This window comes from Haliotis rufescens, unplaced genomic scaffold (assembly GCF_023055435.1).
Source record: "Haliotis rufescens isolate VD_foot unplaced genomic scaffold, xgHalRufe1.0.p SCAF_6, whole genome shotgun sequence".
Lineage (NCBI taxonomy): Eukaryota > Metazoa > Mollusca > Gastropoda > Lepetellida > Haliotidae > Haliotis > Haliotis rufescens.
The window spans coordinates 4,215,426-4,236,113 of NW_025964334.1; the positions used below are offsets into that span (position 1 = coordinate 4,215,426).

The window sequence follows — 20,688 nt, forward strand, 5'->3', positions numbered from 1 at the left end:
ATAGTTTGGTAGCGGCAACGTCACTGAACGTCTGCTCAAATCGGCGAAAATAAACGGAACTAGTGTTGAATGATGCGACTGACTGACTCCATCCCAACAGATGTCAAGTTGACACAGGCGAGGAATGACGGTATGTGGCCCGTCCACCTGGCGGCCGCCTCTGGTAAACTGTCTATTGTGGAGGAGCTGACAAGTCAACCTGAGGACTTCAACAGGACAAACCGGCACAACTCCACGGCACTCCACATCGCTGCCCAGTACAACCGCTGCGACATCGCCAACTACATCTTGCAACAAAAGTGAGCGGAGACTTGTCCCTGAAGTGATCTTTACACTACCACTGCAGGAACCGATTCTTTAACATAGCCATACGTCTGTCGTAGCGCTAAAACCCTTGTCCTGAACTGAAGTTCGATATCATGGGAACAGTGGCGTTTGTGTTTATTATGTTGGCGTTCGAATCCAATTGTCTAATTTGATGCTTGTCAGATGATGGAAGGGTTTCATTTTGTATATAATCAAAGTCTAATTTTAAACGCGTACAAACTTAATAGTCTGAACTGCTACATACAATGTGGAGTATACTTTTAGACATACTAATGTTACTGATTATTTGAAGGGATGGCTCGCTCGGGCGAAAAGATAAGGACGGAAACACGGCCCTCCATATAGCCGCCAGATATGGACACACAAAGCTGGTGAGAAGTCTGATGGACAGAGGGGCTGATATCAGCTCCACCAACGTCCAGAGACAGATACCGTTACATGCTGCCGCAGAGCACGGACACATGGACACCTTCAACGTACGTAAAGTGGCACTTGTAGGCAGTAGACTCTTCCTTACGCTACCAATGGTTAACATTGACGAACTTGTCGGAGCACTTGTCGAGGATCGGGGACTTTGATGAGACAGTTGAGACATGTATTCTCTAGAAGGTTACGAGAGACATGTGTTCTCTAGAGGGTTACGAGAGACATGTGTTCACAAAGGAGTTTGGAGGGACATGTGTTCTAGAGAGGGGTTGGAGGGACATGTGTTCTCTTGGGAGTTTGGGGAGACATGTGCTCTCAAGGGAGTTTGGAGAGACATGTGTTCTCATGGGAGTTTGGAGAGACATGTGTTCCCGCGGGTTTGGAGAGACATATGTTCTCAAGGGAGTTTTGAGAGACATGTATTCTCAAGGGAGTTTGGAGAGACTGTTCTCACTGTGTTTTGGGGAGATAAATGTTCTCAGGGAAGCATCACTGTTTGAAAGTGATTCATACACACTTGCTTATTATATAGTTGGAATCGCGCAATAGGTTTCTCATGATTATGGAAAGGGCATTACATGTAAAAATGCCACATTTTATTTCAGGTGCTTTTGACGCCTTCTAATCCCACCAATTCAAGCGAATCTCTGAAAGTGGACGTTGAGACGAAAAAGAAAATTGTTGAACTCCTGGAGGTATGTTGGGGTTTTAAAGAAACATTTAAAGATTTTGAATTGTTGTAAATAAATGTATTACCGTGTTTTCGTTTAATGTTGGAAGGAGCCCCAAAACGTTAGTTAAGGGAGTTGCGTATATAAATAAAATATAAAGACAAGTATCACTTCCCACCATCACGTCCATGTATGTTCTGTTCCTGCAGTCTTTGGTCGGTGCAGGAGACCCACAAGAGAAGGAGAAAATCATAGGATCAATTTCAGAAGTACTGCAGGTGAGCTACGGTGTTTAGGAAACCAATCTAAGGAATTATAGATAATAAGTGGCTTTTTGGTCAAATGGCATGTTTATCTTATCGAATGACCGAATGAACAGCTTCGAGTAAAATGTCAACATGTTCAGGACAAGAGAGGACATACGTTCTATTTATTATGTATTGTCTTTCTTACGATGTTGCTGTCTAAACCATGGTGTCACTGAGGCAGACTGGAAGAAGTTCCGGAACATTGTGTAAATGCACTCGAGTGGGATATCAGTTTTATTGTCTCTGATAAATACATTATAAATGATGTTATCTTGCAAACCTAAAGAAAATATACATAATGATCTTTCATTTCCAGATTCTTTTGTCTTCTCCCAAAACAGCAGATTCTAAAAAACAGTCAGGTGTGAACGTCGTTACACGACAGAAGGCTGCACAACTGATACAGGTAGGTTAAGGTGAGGTGAGGTGAAATTGGGTTTAACGTCGCGTCCAAGATTATTGCACTTATATAGCGACGTGCATGTACGTGTGTGTGTTTGTGTCGCTGCTTGTACTAATCCGGACTGATGCCGATTTATAGTGCTAGCCCACTGAGATACCATGCCGCAGTTTAACACGAATACCCCACTCAGACACAGTATACTGACTCCGAGCCGACAAGTCCTTGTTTTAGCCTCTTAATGCCGAGCGCCAGACAGGGTAACAACAAGTACCATCTTTTAACGTCTTTTGGTATGACGCGGCCGGGGATCGAACCCTGGACCTTCCGCTCTCCGGGCGGACACTCTACCACTAGACCACGTAGGCGGTTAGGTAGGTTAAGGTCGTAAGATAGAGCGTGCAGAGTTAAATGTTCACCGACATATAGTCCCGTTTCTAATTGACCACAGAATGAATGAGTAATGTTTTGAGATCAACAGTATGTAGCCTTCTGTCACAACTACACTGAATCATGTTTCCCGTTTATTCCTGCAGACTCTGGTTGATGTCAAAGACACCAAAGAAAAGGAAAGTTTGATAAAGAAAATATCAAATGTACTTCAGGTAAGATGACGCCGAAGAGGGAGAATATCAAAGGGACTTTAGGTAAGATGACGTGGAAGGGGGAGCATATCAGAAGGACTTCAGGTATGGTGACATGGAAGGGGGATAATATCAGAGGGACTTCAGGTATGGTGACATGGAAGGGGGAGCATATCAGAGGGACTTCAGGTATTGTGACAAGGAAGGGGGAGCATATCAGAGGGACTTTAGGTATGATGACGTGGAAGGGGCAGAATATCAGAGGGACTTCAGGTATTGTGACAAGGAAGGGGGAGCATATCAGAGGGACTTCAGGTAAGATGACGTGGAAGGGGGAGCATATCAGAGGGACTTCAGGTATGGTGACGTGGAAGGGGGAGCATATCAGAGGGACTTCAGGTATGGTGACGTGGAAGGTGGAGCATATCAGAGGGACTTCAGGTAAGATGGCGTGGAAGGGGGAGCATATCAGAGGGACTTCAAGTAAGATGAGGTGGAAGGGGGAGCATATCAGAGGGACTTTAGGTAAGATGACGTGGAAGGGGGAGCATATCAGAGGGACTTCAGGTAAGATGACGTGGAAGGGGGAGCATATCAGAGGGACTTCAGGTATGGTGACATGGAAGGGGGAGAATGTCAGATGGACTTCAGGTAAGATGACGTGGAAGGGGGAGCATATCAGAGGGACTTCAGGTAAGATGACGTGGAAAGGGGAGCATATCAGAGGGACTTCAGGTAAGATGACGTGGAAGGGGGAGCATATCAGAGGGACTTAAGGTATGGTGACGTGGAAGGGGGAGCATATCAGAGGGACTTCAGGTAAGATGGCGTGGAAGGGGGAGCATATCAGAGGGACTTCAGGTAAGATGGCGTGGAAGGGGGAGCATATCAGAGGGACTTCAGGTATGGTGACGTGGAAGGGGGAGAATATAACAGGGACTTCAGGTAAGATGACGTGGAAGGGGGAGCATATCAGAGGGACCTCAGGTATGGTGACATGGAAGGGGGAGAATATCAGAGGGACTTCAGGTATGGTGACATGGAAGGGGCAGAATATCAGAGGGACTTCAGGTAAGGTGACATGGAAGGGGGAGAATATCAGAGGGACTTCAGGTATGGTGACGTGGAAGGGGGAGCATATCAGACGGACTTTAGGTAAGATGACGTGGAAGGGGCAGAATATCAGAGATACTCTAGGTAAGATGACGTGGAAGGGGCAGAATATCAGAGATACTTTAGGTAAGATGACGTGGAAGGGGCAGAATATCAGAGGTACTCTAGGTAAGATGACATGGAAGGGGGAGAATATCAGAGGGACTTCAGGTATGGTGACATGGAAGGGGGAGCATATCAGAGGGACTTCAGGTATGGTGACATGGAAGGGGGAGCATATCAGAGGGACTTTAGGTAAGATGGCGTCGAAGGGGGAGCATATCAGAGGGACTTCAGGTATGGTGATAGGAAGGGGGAGAATATCAGAGGGACTTCAGGTATGGTGACATGGAAGGGGGAGAATATCAGAGGGACTTCAGGTATGGTGACGTGGAAGGGGGAGCATATCAGAGGGACTTTAGGTAAGATGACGTGGAAGGGGCAGAATATCAGAGATACTTTAGGTAAGATGACCAGAAAGGGGCAGAATATCATAGATACTTTAGGTAAGATGACGTGGAAGGGACAGAATATCAGAGATACTTTAGGTAAGATGACGTGGAAGGGGCAGAATATCAGAGATACTTTAGGTAAGATGACCAGGAAGGGGCAGAATATCATAGATACTTTAGGTAAGATGACGTGGAAGGGACAGAATATCAGAGATACTTTAGGTAAGATGACCAGAAAGGGGCAGAATATCAGACATACTTTAGGTAAGATGACCAGGAAGGGGCAGAATATCAGAGATACTTTAGGTAAGATGACGTGGAAGGGGCAGAATATCAGAGATACTTTAGGTAAGATGACCAGGAAGGGGCAGAATATCAGAGATACTTTAGGTAAGATGACGTGGAAGGGGCAGAATATCAGAGATACTTTAGGTAAGATGACCAGGAAGGGGCAGAATATCAGAGATACTTTAGGTAAGATGACGTGGAAGGGACAGAATATCAGAGATACTTTAGGTAAGATGACGTGGAAGGGGCAGAATATCAGAGATACTTTAGGTAAGATGACCAGGAAGGGGCAGAATATCATAGATACTTTAGGTAAGATGACCAGGAAGGTGCAGAATATCATAGGGACTTCAGTTTAGGTGACATGGAAGGCATCATCGCACCATTAGAATAACATGTTATTTTTGGGATAACAGAAATTGCAATTTACAGATTCTCGTACTTTTTGGGGTTTAGTCATTTGACCACTTTCTAAATAGCATTGTGCATTCATAGCTTTTGGCAATGGGATCCGTGCCAATTTAGACTTGTCAGAGGGGTACACAAAGTGCGTGATCTAGACTACCAGTTGTCGGACTTACACTTTTGCGGAAGCCTCTGTGGCTCAGGGGGTTAGATTGCTGACTTTGTGAGTGGGTTAGATCGCTTACTTTGTGTGCTAGTACCTTGTGTGTGTACCTAGTATGTTCCGTTTACTGTCTGGCCTTTTAAAGAATTGTACACCATGATGACACCCTCGGCATCGCAGATGACGGAGGCCATAACCTGTCCAGCTGACGAGACACTCTTTGCCTTCTTTAGTGGCGGTCATGTGAAGTGCTTCTACTGTTTTGATTGTTGTTTAGTCTCCGACTTGAAGTGTTGAATCCAGGTTCCATCTGTATTCACAAATCGTTACAAGAACCTTCCTTGATTAGCTTCAAACAGTGCTAGATTATCACGTGTTTGATCAGATGTCAAACTTTGGAACTCTCCGAGCTGATACTTTCTTCATGGCTAAAGTTTCTGTTATAATGGTTTGTCCTCTCCCCTGTGAAATGCCTACTCAACTAGCACTATGGCACTCTGGTTCACCGTATCGTGGATTCTCGGGATAGATTTACCTGTCACATTTGAACTCTGCTGCCAACCTCGCTAAGGTAGAATGGGAAAGGACATCTTTTCCTAGTGTAGTACTCATATCTTCTTGGTTGACTTTTGGTGGTGATCCTTTTTATTCATGTACTTGATCAATGCATGTTCCTCAAGGGTGGTCATTTTCTAAAGGTCACATATCTCTGCTAACCGACTTGTCACAGCGAAAGAATTTGCACAGTTGGCTGAAGTTTGTGCAGATATACCTCTATGACATCATGTAATGCCCACAACAGAAGATTTCAATATTACGCAATTCTTTCTATGTGGGGCTCAGAACATGTCGGTCCGCCCTTGTACGGCCCGTCATGCATGTGGAACGCTCAAAGTGATGCGGGTCTCAACATTGAAAGAAGGAACCTAAAATTTCACCGGTGAGGGGAAATGTTCAAGGCATTTTACCTATTACAAGGTAGACACAAGTTTATGGATACATCTTACCTATTACAAGGTAGACACAAGTTTATGGATACATCTTACCTATCACAAGGTAGACACAAGTTTATGGATACATCTTACCTATCACAAGGTAGACACAAGTTTATGGATACATCTTACCTATCACAAGGTAGACACAAGTTTATGGATACATCTTACCTATTACAAGGTAGACACAAGTTTATGGATACATCTTACCTATTACAAGGTAGAAACAAGTTTATGGATACATCTTACCTATTACAAGGTAGACACAAGTTTATGGATACATCTTACCTATTACAAGGTAGACACAAGTTTATGGATACATCTTACCTATTACAAGGTAGACACAAGTTTATGGATACATCTTACCTATAACAAGGTAGACACAAGTTTATGGATACATCTTACCTATTACAAGGTAGACACAAGTTTATGGATACATCTTACCTATTACAAGGTAGACACAAGTTTATGGATAGATCTTACCTATTCAATGATATGATGTATTTCAGGAAGCACACGGAGTCTTGACTCTTGATGAAGATGACGCAGGGAAACGCTTCCAGCATATTGTCAGGGTAACTTGCAAACTGTTGTAGAGGTAACGGTAGTCACAGTATTTATACAGATACGAACTTCGTATAGAGCATCTTATTAACTGCAGCTTAGAAAATATCTCTTTTTATCTCACGATGATGAGAGTGAGGAATGCTCTCTCCGTCACAGTCAGCGTTTTTCATGTCGAGAATCGTGATATATTTGAAAAGCAGTATCTCTGGATTAGAGCTATTAATTTTTGAGTTTTGACGTTTATTTGAAACCTCTAAATTGATTTGGAACATAACGCGCTAGATGGCACTGGCATGTGTACTGTCAGTGTATGTAATTACTAGAGACCCGAAATTTGGAAATAATTATAAAATATTACCATTTATCGTGATGATTCCCTTCCAGAGGAAATAATTGTTATATCATTTTTTAATGTGAAGTTTACACAACATGCGATTATTCTGTTGGAGGAGAGGTCGGTCACATGACCGCGAAACTGACTTTCATAAGTGTATGAACGAAACATTTTGACGTTCACACGTTTTTCACGAGACTGTATTCTTGAAATGACGTAAACACTGAGGGACTACTTCCACATTCCCGGGGAAACGCCTGAGAATTCCCAAGCACGAATACCTACGAAAGCGTTCATTCTGATCATTTCGACTCCTTAATTTTGAACACTGCGTTTTAGCATTCATTGGGATAGGTCAGAGAGTTTGAACGAATGTCCGTTTAAGAATATCCTCACTACGCCCCGTCCTAGTGAACAAAACGAAGAAATGCGCATCCAACTATCTACTCAATCCGTGTCTAGATTGGCAAGTGATAGTCCACAGCAATTTATAAATATACCTTAGTATCTATTTAAGACATTATTATAATCGCCTTTCAATGATCGGCAAATTGTTCAATGATGACTAACACTTGTAATCGCCACGGTTTCATAAACAACTTCGGAAATCTGTGCCGTCAGACTCATAGTGTCGGCCATTTTGACGTCTCGTATTTGATGCCAATGTATTACTACGCGCTGTCAAAGTGACTGACTGTGGTAGTACTTGAGAGACCTTTTCCATATTTGGACCTATATGTTGTAACAAAACTACAATAAATGTTCCTGTTGAGCAAGTTGAGCATACATCTGCTTATGTTACCTCTCCTTTTGATGATCTATTTTATTCCGCGTTACAGTTGGTTGTTGAATGACTGTCAGTGTAAACATGTCACACGGACTACAAGCAATTGTGTAATACATCCCTCGAGGTATAAAATAGTGACATAAAAAACATAATAATTGACTTTCGCTTTGTGAGAGTTTATTGGGAACTCATTGGAGTAGGTTCATACGCCAATAAACTCACACATTGTGAACGTCAATTTTAATTCAAACCTCTGATTCACCATTGCTCTGTTAGTGTTGGTAGAAAAGTAAATTACTTAAACACTGTTACCAGCATCAACACGAGGCTGACTTTCCACAAACATTCCTGGTGATGTATATTTAGTAGATTAGGAATATTTGACCGCCCAAAAGGTGATTTGATTGGTCAGGAAGTACATTTTGTCCTCTTCTGTAGTTGGTTGTCGATGTGAAAAGATGGAAGAGCCGCGCGGCCAAAACATCACAGTCTGGAAGCAACCTAGCGGTATGTATAGACATGTGTATTTACAATACAGTACATACAAAGTGAATAAGATCAAGAGGGTCATATGTACAACAGTCACACTGAGTCATACAGTAAACTACAGCTTCATCTCAATCCACAGAACGAGAGAAACGTCAGACGACAAAGCAAGGGAACTAACTCTGTACAGGTACGTGTGATTCTCCTGTTAACCGCTTGGTGCTCTTGTCACAGTAACAGTCGCGTAAGCATAGTGTCGTAGTCATAGTGATACAATGTCTGCCACGTATTTTTGACAGGTGCTGCGTTCAGTTCAAGTTGTTGTAGTTTCAGACACCTCAGTCTTCCATTGGCAAAGCCTGCTATCCACTCCCTAGTGGAGATTCCGGGTCAGAATAGATGTCCAGTGATCTATGCTTATATGAGGCGATTGCATGGATCGGGTGGTCAGACCCCCACCACCACCCACAACCAACCACCCACCCACCCACACACCACCCACCCACCCACACACCACACACCCACCCACCTATACCCCCACCCCTCACGCACACATCACACACCCACCCTCCCATACCCCCACCCCTCACGCACGAAATTCTCTGACAATCAGTCTCTCCTTGCTTCTCTTTGATAATCACTGTTTTCGGACATTATAATTGTTTAGACCGTTATTTTCACATTACAGTAAACTACGATTATAACAAACACGCTTATAACGAACTGACGGATATAACTTATTTCTTTTGTCCCGACCATTTGCTGTACATATGCTTTATATGCTTATAATGAACTGTGGTTATAACGAACTAAACTTAGTGGTCCCTTTGAGTTCGTAATAACCGTAGTTTACTTAACTGAATGATGTCCTTTGGTTTGGTTTCAGCCACTGAATAGGGGCAGCAGAGGGGGGAGTGCGCCAGTAGCACCATATGAGGTAGACTGTATACTTGTTTCTCACGTTAACTCTTGTGATATCTGATTGATTTATGTATTGAGTTATTGTGCGTGAACGTATTTGTTGCAGTCGTTGATGTTATTAATGTAGCTGTAACCGCATCACAGTGGTTGCAGTCGTTGTTACTGTTCTGGTTGTAACCGCATCACCGTTGTTATGCTCGCTGCTGTTACTGTTGTTATATTAACCGCATCACCTTTGTTACAGTCGTTGATGTTACTGTTGTAATATTAACCACATCACCGTTGTTACAGTCGCTGCTGTTACTGTTGTGATTGTAACCGCATCACCGTTGTTATGCTCGCTGCTGTTACTGTTGTTATATTAACCGCATCACCTTTGTTACAGTCACTGCTGTTACTGTTGTGATTGTAACCGCATCACCGTGGATGCAGTCGTTGATGTTACTGTTGTAATATTAATCGCATCACCGTTGTTACAGTCGTTTATGTTACTGCTGTGGTTGTAACCGCATCACCGTGGTTGCAGTCGTTGATGTTACTCTTGTGATTATGGCCGTTCCACCGTTGTTACATTCGTTGATGTTACTGCTGTAGTTGTCACCGTATCACCGTTGTTGCAGTCGCTGCTGGGACTGCTTCACGCTCACATCTGGATCAACTCGGAGGACCAGAAAGGGAACACACCGCTACACCTGGCGGCGTCCAGTGGCCAAGAGGATATTGTTACGGTTAGAGCGTAAATAGACAATACCACACTCATTCTCGTTAGGAACCATTTTTACGAAACGACTGGACTTCTATGGTATATGACCGAGCGAGAGTTTCGTAAAAACAGGTATCTAACGAAAATGAGTGTGGTATTTTATTTACTTGTCATGTTAAATATATATTAAAGTGTAAATAAATAATAAATTGCGTTCGTTGACTGACCAAATTGAAACCGGTTGCAAAATCTGGTTGCGCATTAATATTGATATATGCCCAAATATGGGCATTGTTGACATTTCTATGCATAATTACGCATTAAAAACATGTTTCTGCAAACATAACAGCACCGACACAAAAGATCCTTTTGTAAGAATTTCTTCAACTTATGGTAATTCAAGCGCATTGTTGTTGGTACTCAGGACACCTATAAGAAAATTATAGAAGTCACATATGAATATCGGAGGGGGTACGGGTGGCCCAGTCGTCTAAGGCGCCGCGATTCGCTGTGCAGAGTTGCGTCCCTTGGGCACGCCAGAAACCTATGATTGTGGGTTCGAATCCTGGTTCGCCCCGATTATGTTTCTAGGTTTGTCAGCACCATACCCGTGCTCGTTGGTTTCACCGAAGTGGTAAACGTCTGAGACCTGCATCACTTCGGGCTTTCCTCCCACATTAAGCTGACACGCCGTTATATAACTGGAATAATGTTAAATGCGGCATTAAACCCAACTCACTCACTCACTCACTCACTCACTCACTCACTATGAATATCGGACCAACGGCCGGTCGCTCGCACTGCCGGGGTCCCGTCTGTGCAATCAAAATGGTCCAGATTTCTTAATCTATCAGGTGAATTTATATCCTGTCCGTACCATTTTGGAAGAGGGAAATCAAAGTGTTCGACAAAGACATTCATGTTATCTGTACCACCCTATACCGAAGACGCGAAAATTAACAAACTCAAGTCTGCTTGCATGTTAGTGACAGCTTCGAACGAAGGGCAAGGTCACCACCGGAATAAGAAAAGACAACCGTGTCTGGAAGGTTTACCTGTTGCTCTGAAAGCTAGACACTGTCTCTGTTGTACAACAAGACACCGTGTCTGGTAGGTTTCCCTGTTGCTCCCCTCAAAGCTAGACACTGTCTCTGTTGTACAACTAGACACAGTGTCTGGAAGGTTTCCCTGTTGCTCTCTAAGCTAGACACTGTCTCTGTTGTACAACTAGACACCGTTTCTGGAAGGTTTACCTGTTGCTCTCAAAGCTAGACACTGTCTCTGTTGTACAACTAGACACAGTGTCTGGAAGGTTTCCCTGTTGCTCTCTAAGCTAGACACTGTCTCTGTTGTACAACTAGACACCGTTTCTGGAAGGTTTACCTGTTGCTCTCAAAGCTAGACACTGTCTCTGTTGTACAACTAGACACCGTTTCTGGAAGGTTTACCTGTTGCTCTCAAAGCTAGACACTGTCTCTGTTGTACAACTAGACACCGTTTCTGGAAGGTTTACCTGTTGCTCTCTAAGCTAGACACTGTCTCTGTTGTACAACTAGACACCGTGTCTGGAAGGTTTACCTGTTGCTCTCAAAGCTAGACACTGTCTCTGTTGTACAACTAGACACCGTTTCTGGAAGGTTTCCCTGTTGCTCTCGAAGCTAGACACTGTCTCTGTTGTACAACTAGACACAGTGTCTGGAAGGTTTACCTGTTGCTCTCGAAGCTAGACACTGTCTCTGTTGTACAACTAGACACCGTGTCTGGAAGGTTTACCTGTTCCTCCCCTCAAAGCTAGACACTGTCTCTGTTGTACAACTAGATACCGTGTCTGGAAGGTTTCCCTGTTCCTCCCCTCAATGCTAGACACTGTCTCCGTTGTACAACTAGACACAGTGTCTGGAAGGTTTACCTGTTGCTCTCTAAGCTAGACACTGTCTATGTTGTACAATTAGACACCGTTTCTGGAAGGTTTACCTGTTGCTCTCTAAGCTAGACACTGTCTATGTTGTACAATTAGACACCGTTTCTGGAAGGTTTACCTGTTCCTCCCCTCAATGCTAGACACTGTCTCTGTTGTACAACTAGACACAGTGTCTGGAAGGTTTACCTGTTGCTCTCTAAGCTAGACACTGTCTATGTTGTACAATTAGACACCGTTTCTGGAAGGTTTACCTGTTCCTCCCCTCAATGCTAGACACTGTCTCTGTTGTACAATTAGGTACCGTGTCTGGAAGGTTTACCTGTTGCTCTCTAAGCTAGACACTGTCTATGTTGTACAACAAGACACCGTGTCTGGAAGGTTTACCTGTTTCTCCCCTCAAAGCTAGACACTGTCTCTGTTGTACAACTAGACACAGTGTCTGGAAGGTTTACCTGTTGCTCTCAAAGCTAGACACTGTTTCTGTTGTACAACTAGACACCGTGTCTGGAAGGTTTACCTGTTTCTCCCCTCAATGCTAGACACTGCCTCTGTTGTACAACTAGACACAGTGTCTGGAAGGTTTACCTGTTGCTCTCTAAGCTAGACACTGTCTATGTTGTACAACTAGACACCGTGTCTGGAAGGTTTACCTGTTGCTCTCTAAGCTAGACACTGTCTCTGTTGTACAAGTAGACACAGTGTCTGGAAGGTTTACCTGTTGCTCTCTAAGCTAGACACTGTCTATGTTGTACAACTAGACACCGTGTCTGGAAGGTTTACCTGTTGCTCTCTAAGCTAGACACTGTCTATGTTGTACAACTAGACACCGTGTCTGGAAGGTTTACCTGTTTCTCCCCTCAATGCTAGACACTGCCTCTGTTGTACAACTAGACACCGTGTCTGGAAGGTTTACCTGTTTCTCCCCTCAATGCTAGACACTGTCTCTGTTGCACAACTAGACACCGTGTCTGGTACGTTTCCCTGTTGTTGTTTTAAAGCATATTTAGCCATTTATATCCGTTCACGGGGCGGCGTTGCTGGTTATATTTTATCTGTTCTTTCCACCAGATGCTTTGTCTACTGGAGTAGTTGTGGTTCGGTATGAGTTGAACACCATGCCTTGTTGGATATGCTGTACCTTGTTTTTATACTCCAGTGCATCTTGAGAAATTATTCAGTGGTCCCAAACCGAAAGAATAATTCGGAGAGAACAGCGCTACATCTGGCTGCCATCAAGGGAAACACTAGGTACGTAGCACCATACGTTACATGTCTGTGTATCAGCGAACATATTGTTGCCAAACAATTTTGCTAACAAAATCTGACTATTGTTTTAAGGAAAGAGCAAAACCATTAGAAATCGTATTGAAAGTTATCTGTGTTCATACAATTGAGGATTATACCAATACTTCAAATTCATCGTAATTTTAAGATTTAACATCTCCAGTGGCAAGAAAGGGTCCTCGTCCCTTCTATATTTAATGACAACGATTGTGAAAGTGGACAGAGCAGAAATAGTTGATATAACATTAAACTTATCAGATATTTGTAACACTAAGTTGTCGATGAACAGGTCCGCGGAGGTAATAGTGAAGGGGAGCGGGAACGCCATGTTTGCCGAGGATCAGGGCGGAAACACCCCCCTCCACCTGGCCGCTCAGGGGAGACACAAGGACACCGTACAGTTACTTCTTCTCCACGGAGCCGACACAAAACACACGTAAGAATTGTAACAGGCACAAAGCACAAGTAAGGATTGTAACAGGCACAAAGCACAAGTAAGGATTGTAACAGGCACTAAAACACAACTAAGGATTGTAACAGGCATAAAAACACAAGTAAGCCTTTGTAACGCACCAGACACAGGATGGACTTTTAACAGAGAAATAAAGCTTTTGTGATGAAACCAAACGCAAGAAAGGCTTCTAACTGACACAAAAAGCAATTAAGGCCTGTGATATACACGAAAGGCAATTTAGGCCTGGGTTATACACAAAAGGCAATTAATGGCTTGTAACTGACACAAAGGTAAGCAAGGCTTATTACAGACGCAACAGGCAATTAATGGCTTGTTACAGACGCAACGGGCATTTAATGGCTTGTAACTGACACGAAAGGCAAGCAAAGCTTGTTACAGAGCAAAGACACAAGTAAGGCTTGTAGCAGATACAAGAACACATGTGAGGCTGTTAACCGGTCGCAAAACATTAGGACTTTGTAACTGGCAGGAAACTACACTTTTTCATTCGTTATCACAGGAATGTTTGAATGTTTTCAGGAATGCATCAGGCCACAATGTATTGGACTTGGCCGCCTCAAGCGGGTGTGAAGAGACCTGTAACATATTGATTCGGTTCGACTCACACGCCAAGGAAGATCTACATCATAAAGTGAGTCAATCAGTGTTGTTTCACTTGACAGTCAGTGGCACTCCAACCATTTCCCGACGGTCTGTAAATAATCGAGCTTTGATCAGACAATCCAGTGATTGATATATCATCAACTATCCGCTTTGGCTAAGTACGATGACACGCAAACAGCCAAGTCAGACATCTGATCCCCCAGTAGCAGACATTAATTGGACCGTTGTCTGGTGATAGAGCGTCTGCTCAAAGAGCGTAATGTCGGGGGTTTGATCTCCGGCCGGGTCATACCAAGATCAAGAGATACCGCGTCATACATGTTGTTACCCTGCCTGGCGCTCGGCATTAAGGGAATGAAACAAGGACTGGTTGGCTCGGAGTCGGTTAACAGTGTCTGATTGGGATATTCATGTTAACCTGCGGCATGGTATCTCAGTGGGCTGGCACTATATCTATGTGTAATCTTGAACACGATTTAAACCCCATTTAACCTCGCCTCACTGGACGGGGCACGAATGCCAGTTTTACACAGCCAGCCAACTAAGATACCATGCCTCAGACACAGTATACTCCGAGCCGAGTTTTAGACCCTTAATGTCGCAGCCCATGACACGGCCGGGGATCGAACCACCGACCTCCCGCTCTCCAGGCAGACGCTCTATCATCCACACCACGGAGACTGTCCCTGTGTGGTATACTGTGTACTATGTGTGATCTTTTTGTATAACGCCGCACTCGGCAATAATCCTGATCTTTTACGTGGGCTTGTAAATTATCGAGTCTGGAGCAGACAATCCAGTGATTGATATTATAAACAACGAACCACGCTTTCGGGTACGACGGCACGCCACCAACCAAGCCACACTGCCTGACCACCCGACCACCCGACCACCCGACCACCAGACTCGCTGATCTAACCCGTACTCCCCACGGGCTGCAGTAATACCCAATGCTGACGTCTAGTGACGGTAATTTGTTTTGTTGTCAGACCAGCCCCCTGAACTTGGCGTGCAAAAATGGACACCTTCGAGTGGTAAAACTGCTGTTAGAGAACGATGGCGACGTCAATGTTAAGGACGAAAGTGGACTGAATTGCCTTGACCTTGCTGTGGACAATAAACACAGGTAAACTGAATGCATCCAACGTGGGCGTTATCGTTAAAAAGATTAAGGACACGGGATCGAGAAGCGCTCAAAATACAACCTCACACACACACCTTTGTATTATCCATCTTGTTCAAGTAAGGTAGTTACGACGAATCCATTAGGAGGACATAAATTCACGTCCTCTTTTGCATTGTGATGTAGAAACCCCTGTTGACGTCATTTTTAATGACGTCACAATGTATATGACACCAAATAGTATCATTGTTGACGTCATGTTAACCATCTCAGCTTCAGGATATGATTTGAACTACAGACGATAATATCGCCACCAGTGACATCATGAAGTGTTGATGATAGAGAGATTATTACATTCGTGTCAGGAGTGATGTATTTCTACCGTCAATTCTGACATTAGTGTTGCAAAACTAGTAACGCACACTCATGTAATAATCTATATTAATCCTGCCTAATCCTGTTAATCTGCATCATTATGCCCCGCCACGAAGGGAGAGGGGGATATATGAATCATGGATGTTGTCGCGCCGTCCTTCCATAGGCCACTTTTGTTTCTGGCACAATATTCAAAAACTGTTCAGTTTCCGTCAGTTTCTTGATAAATTTTTGTGGAACAGGGCTATGGCAGCTTCTGTGGTAAGAGATTTGAGTCTTCTGTGCTTGTTGGTGTTAAAATTATGTTTATGTTTCTAGAGACGTCGCTCGCCACATCATCCGGTCCACCCAATGGAAAGATGCTCTTAAAAACAGCGTTAAAGCATCAAAGGGTAGCTGCACCTGCGAGTTGTCTTGCGCGTGTGTTAAAAAGTCCAGGAACAGTGTTGACACACCCATGCGTCGACTCATAAAGAAAATGCCAGGTATCTGATTACATCTTTTGATGCATGCAGTCGCATAATTTGCGAATCCTGACCACATAACCTACGTCGGAGTACGTCGACGAAAAAGAACATTGTACTCTTGACATCGTTTAACATAGTCAAACACCTTTGTGTCGAAGTAAGGGGACTAACGTAAATACTTCGAGTTATCCGAAGGTTCGACAAAACCGGAAAAAATGAATAAAGAAGGAATGTTCCGGGATATATTAAGGAGATAAAAAATGTGTTTTCAATGTAGAGCTAGGTTACCTGTAGCACAGCACAGTATGTTTATCTCCATTCTACCATGACTACCATGAATAAAACGCGAACTCGTTGGTGTTAGCAAATATACTGAGTGAAGCAGCATTGGTTGAGTCCAGTGTTTTGAGTGGGCTGTCGATCTGAATTACGGAATCACCGACAACAGCCTTAAACAAAATATGGCGCTGTCAAGCAGTTTGTTTACACCGTAATTCTTCACTCGAACATGTGCCAGGCATTGAAAGCATATAAGCACGACAACTTGGTAAGCTAACATATATGAGGGTGGCATCCCTAAGAAAACGGAGCAAGCTTTGCAAAGTTTTCGTTCTACACCGCAGGTCACCATTATGATGTCATATCGCTCGTTGTGACGCAAAAGATATGACGTCACGGTCGTATATAGAAAAACGCCAAATTCTAAGCTCTCTGTAGCCCCAAAAACTTAAAATACATTCTCTTTGTAGATTTCTATTGTGTTTTCTGTACGAAATGTATTGCCACACATCCTTTGAATATTGTAGTAACCGCAACTTTGCGTTTTGTAACCTTTATAATATATAATTATTTATATATACCTACCGACAATGACTGAATAAAGGCACTATTTTATGAATATTAGCTTCCGCGGTGAGGCGACCGTCAAACCAGCTGTTTCAGTCAAAGGAGTTTATTGTGATTTAATAGCCTCTGATTGACCAGTCAGATTCTTGTAATTTCCAATTTCATGGTAGAATGGATTATATACCACGTGTATCGTCGGATTCCGGGACATCGGAGTGAAAATATCATGTTAAAATTCTCATCGTTAGGATTCAGAAACAGAGGTGCGCATATTCTTTGAGAGATATATAATGTATGTCGTGGTGATCCCATGACAAATAATTATCTTATGCTTGTTTCGAGGCTTCCGAGACAGATGCGTGCACATTGACTGTTCTGAGATTATCTCCCCCCTAGTACCGGGATTCATTGAAGGAGTTGCATGGTTAGGTATTTGTCCTTGCTCTCGTGACCGTCTAGCTATTACAACGTGCACGCTGTATAATGACGTCGTCTCTCATTATGTGTGTTTGTAGATGTTGCCTATGAGGTTCTGGACAAATGTATCGACCCCACATCGACGTCCAAGCAGCCCCTGTATGACTATCAGTTTATTGATGATCTGTACGAGTCCTGGATTTCTACAGGTATTCCGTTTTGCCAAACAACCATCACTCTTTTAATTATCCAATATCCAGTTTTTCTATGTAGTTGTGGAAGCCAAATAAATGTCTCAGTACCATGCAAATACAATCACTCCGAAGTTGTGCGATGTTGGTGCATTGTAACATTCAGAAAGTCTTTGTAAACTAAACTAATTTTAATATGGTGAAATGAAGAAAGAAGCCAAATATTCGGCATGGCCACCACACATGTTCACACACACAGCACATGTGTCCATTGTTCTGCCAACACGATTAGACGTCACGCTTTCAACGAGCACAACTTGCAAATATACATACACTGAACGTTTAAACAGAATTTTGATCTTTTTCCCTGTGAATATTCCTTGGCTTATGTCTCAGTGATGACAAATGAATTATTTCTGATAACTGTATAAACATGGAATTTAAACAAAAATGATCTACTGTCCAAGAATCGAAATATCATGCAGGAATGAATTTCCTGTGGTACAAATGTAGATTCTGGAACATTTAATTACTTTTAAAAATGTACATGCGACGAGATGCAGATAAACGAACTATAATATATGTCATTGTCAATCACAAGGAAACATCTTTTGATTATATAATGTGTATTATATTGACAAACTGAACGCTATCCTGAGGGTTGACATTCTAAACGTACTGGTTTTTGATTCAGGTAATCCAAAAAACAGCGATGGCAAAATGTCCAAGGACAAACCAAAAAAGAAAGAAAACAAAGATCTGACCCCTTATACAAAGAAAGCTCGCACCTTCAAGAAGAACCACCCCCTCAAGATCATGGTAATGCCTTAGTTTTATGTTATATTGTCCTACAGTTGGTCGTACACACCACTCTTTGCACCATCACTATAAGAGTGCCAACCCTACTCATGTCCAGTAGCTGAATACGCACACAGCAGGAGGGATGTGCTGGTTTACTATGGAGTTCTTCTCTGTTACAACTCGAGGATGTTACAAAGGGGAGGAGAGGTATAATTGTCTGTCATGAGATGATGTTGCATAAGGGAGGTAAGGCATAATTTTCTGTCATGGCAGGATCTTACTTAAGGGAGGAGAGGTATAATTGTCTGTCATGGCAGAATGGTACATGAGACAGGATAGGCATTAATGTCTGTCATGACATGATGTTACATGAGGCAGGAGAGGTTTAATTGTGTGTCACTGCAGAATGTTACATGCGACAGGAGAGGTATAATTGTGTGCCATGGCAGAATGTTACATGCGACAGGAGAGGTATAATTGTGTACCATGGCAGAATGTTACATGAGACAGGATAGGTATTATTGTCTGTCATGACAGACTGTTACATGAGACAGGGGATGTATAATTGTCTGTCATGACAGAATGTTACATAATGGAGGAGAGGCATTATTGTCTTCCATGGCAGAATGTTACATGAATCAGGAGAGGTATAATTGTCTGTCATGACATGATGTTACATAATGAAGGAGAGGTATAATTGTCTGTCATGGCAGAATGTTACATGAGACAGTAGAGGCATAATTGTCTGTCATGACATGATGTTACATACTGGAGAAGAGTTATAGTTGTCTGCCATGGCAGAATGTTTCACGAGACAGGAGAGGTGTAGTTGTCTGTCATGGCACGATGTTACATAATGGAGGAGAGGTATAATTGTCTTTCATGGCAGAATGTTACATGAGACAGGAAAGGCATTATTGTCTGTCATGGCAGAATGTTACATGAGACAGGAGAGGTATAATTGTCTGTCATGGCAGAATGTTACATGAGACAGGAGAGGTATAATTGTCTGTCATGACATGATGTTACATACTGGAGAAGAGTTATAGTTGTCTGCCATGGCAGAATGTTTCACGAGACAGGAGAGGTGTAGTTGTCTGTCATGGCACGATGTTACATTATGGAGGAGCGGTGGCATTCTGATGGAAGCAGAATGTTACATGAGACAGGAGAGGTATAATTGTTTGTCATGGCAGAATGTTACATGCTGGAGAAGAGGTATAATTGTCTGCCATGGCAGAATTTTACATGAGACAAGAGAGGCATTATTGTCTGGCATGGCAGAATGTTACAGGAGACAGGAGAGGTATAATTGTCTGTTACGACATGATGTTACATACTGGAGAAGAGGTATAATTGTCTGCCATGGCAGAATGTTACATGAGACAGGAGAGGCATTATTGTGTGTCATGGCGGGACGCTACATAATTATCTGCCACACCTGACACTGACATTGGTATATGGGCCCCTACAAGCAGCCCTCCTGTACTCAATGTTCGCAGGTGAAATATGGCCGCGACGAGCTGCTGCAGCATCCGGTGGTGAGGAATCTGATCATGACGTTGTGGTGGCAGTTCGGGTGGTGCTACTACCTGGCGACGGCTCTCTTTCACACCTGCTTCCTCATCCTTCTCTCGAGAGTCGTCCTGATGAGCAAGCCACCGCATGAATAGTAAGGCACTATCTACTTCATTGACTAAAACTGACATAGAGTGTTTTCTCCGGTTTTGTGACCTTGACCTTCAGACACTGCGGATAAAATCTTATATGAAAGTCTCACATTTGCTACAGTAAACTACGGTTATAACGAACTCGATGGGACCACTCATTTTAGTTCGTAATAACCGTAGTTCGTTATAAGCATACATACAGCATTTATACAACAAATGGTCGGGACTAAAAACAAGTTCGTTATACGGTCAGTTCGTTATAAGCGTGTTCGTTATAAACGTAGTTTACTATATATAAGTGGTTTTATGCCCATCAGTTTGGATGCCTCTCTTAAATCTTAAACACCTCACATTCATTGATACAACCGAAACTTACATGCGTGGAAGGATAATGTACATAATGACATCATAAATGCTGCACGCACATATTTCAATATATTCGGAGTAAGTTGTATTTTAAGTGTACAATAAATTCAAGCGCTAGTGTTTGAGTCCATCTGTTCGATCTGTCATGATTATTGTATCATCTGCTTTCACTGACATACCCAC

At 43.0% G+C, this 20,688-nt stretch overlaps 1 protein-coding gene across 1 annotated transcript in view; it reads left to right on the forward strand.

The window, feature by feature from the left end:
* The first annotated feature begins 104 nt into the window (after window positions 1–104).
* Window positions 105–20,688, forward strand: part of LOC124113507 (transient receptor potential cation channel subfamily A member 1 homolog) — a 40,211-nt gene continuing 19,627 nt past the window's right edge. The window contains exons 1-19 of the mRNA XM_048386447.1: window positions 105–299; window positions 620–803; window positions 1,359–1,448; window positions 1,634–1,702; window positions 2,049–2,138; window positions 2,669–2,737; window positions 6,678–6,743; window positions 8,295–8,363; window positions 8,485–8,532; window positions 9,229–9,279; window positions 9,884–9,991; window positions 13,044–13,135; window positions 13,461–13,607; window positions 14,166–14,277; window positions 15,239–15,375; window positions 16,066–16,232; window positions 17,576–17,686; window positions 18,363–18,487; window positions 19,972–20,141. Of these exons, the coding sequence (XP_048242404.1) occupies window positions 133–299; window positions 620–803; window positions 1,359–1,448; window positions 1,634–1,702; window positions 2,049–2,138; window positions 2,669–2,737; window positions 6,678–6,743; window positions 8,295–8,363; window positions 8,485–8,532; window positions 9,229–9,279; window positions 9,884–9,991; window positions 13,044–13,135; window positions 13,461–13,607; window positions 14,166–14,277; window positions 15,239–15,375; window positions 16,066–16,232; window positions 17,576–17,686; window positions 18,363–18,487; window positions 19,972–20,141 (2,072 nt within the window). The 5' untranslated portion in view covers window positions 105–132. The remainder of the gene's footprint in view (window positions 300–619; window positions 804–1,358; window positions 1,449–1,633; window positions 1,703–2,048; window positions 2,139–2,668; window positions 2,738–6,677; window positions 6,744–8,294; window positions 8,364–8,484; window positions 8,533–9,228; window positions 9,280–9,883; window positions 9,992–13,043; window positions 13,136–13,460; window positions 13,608–14,165; window positions 14,278–15,238; window positions 15,376–16,065; window positions 16,233–17,575; window positions 17,687–18,362; window positions 18,488–19,971; window positions 20,142–20,688) is intronic.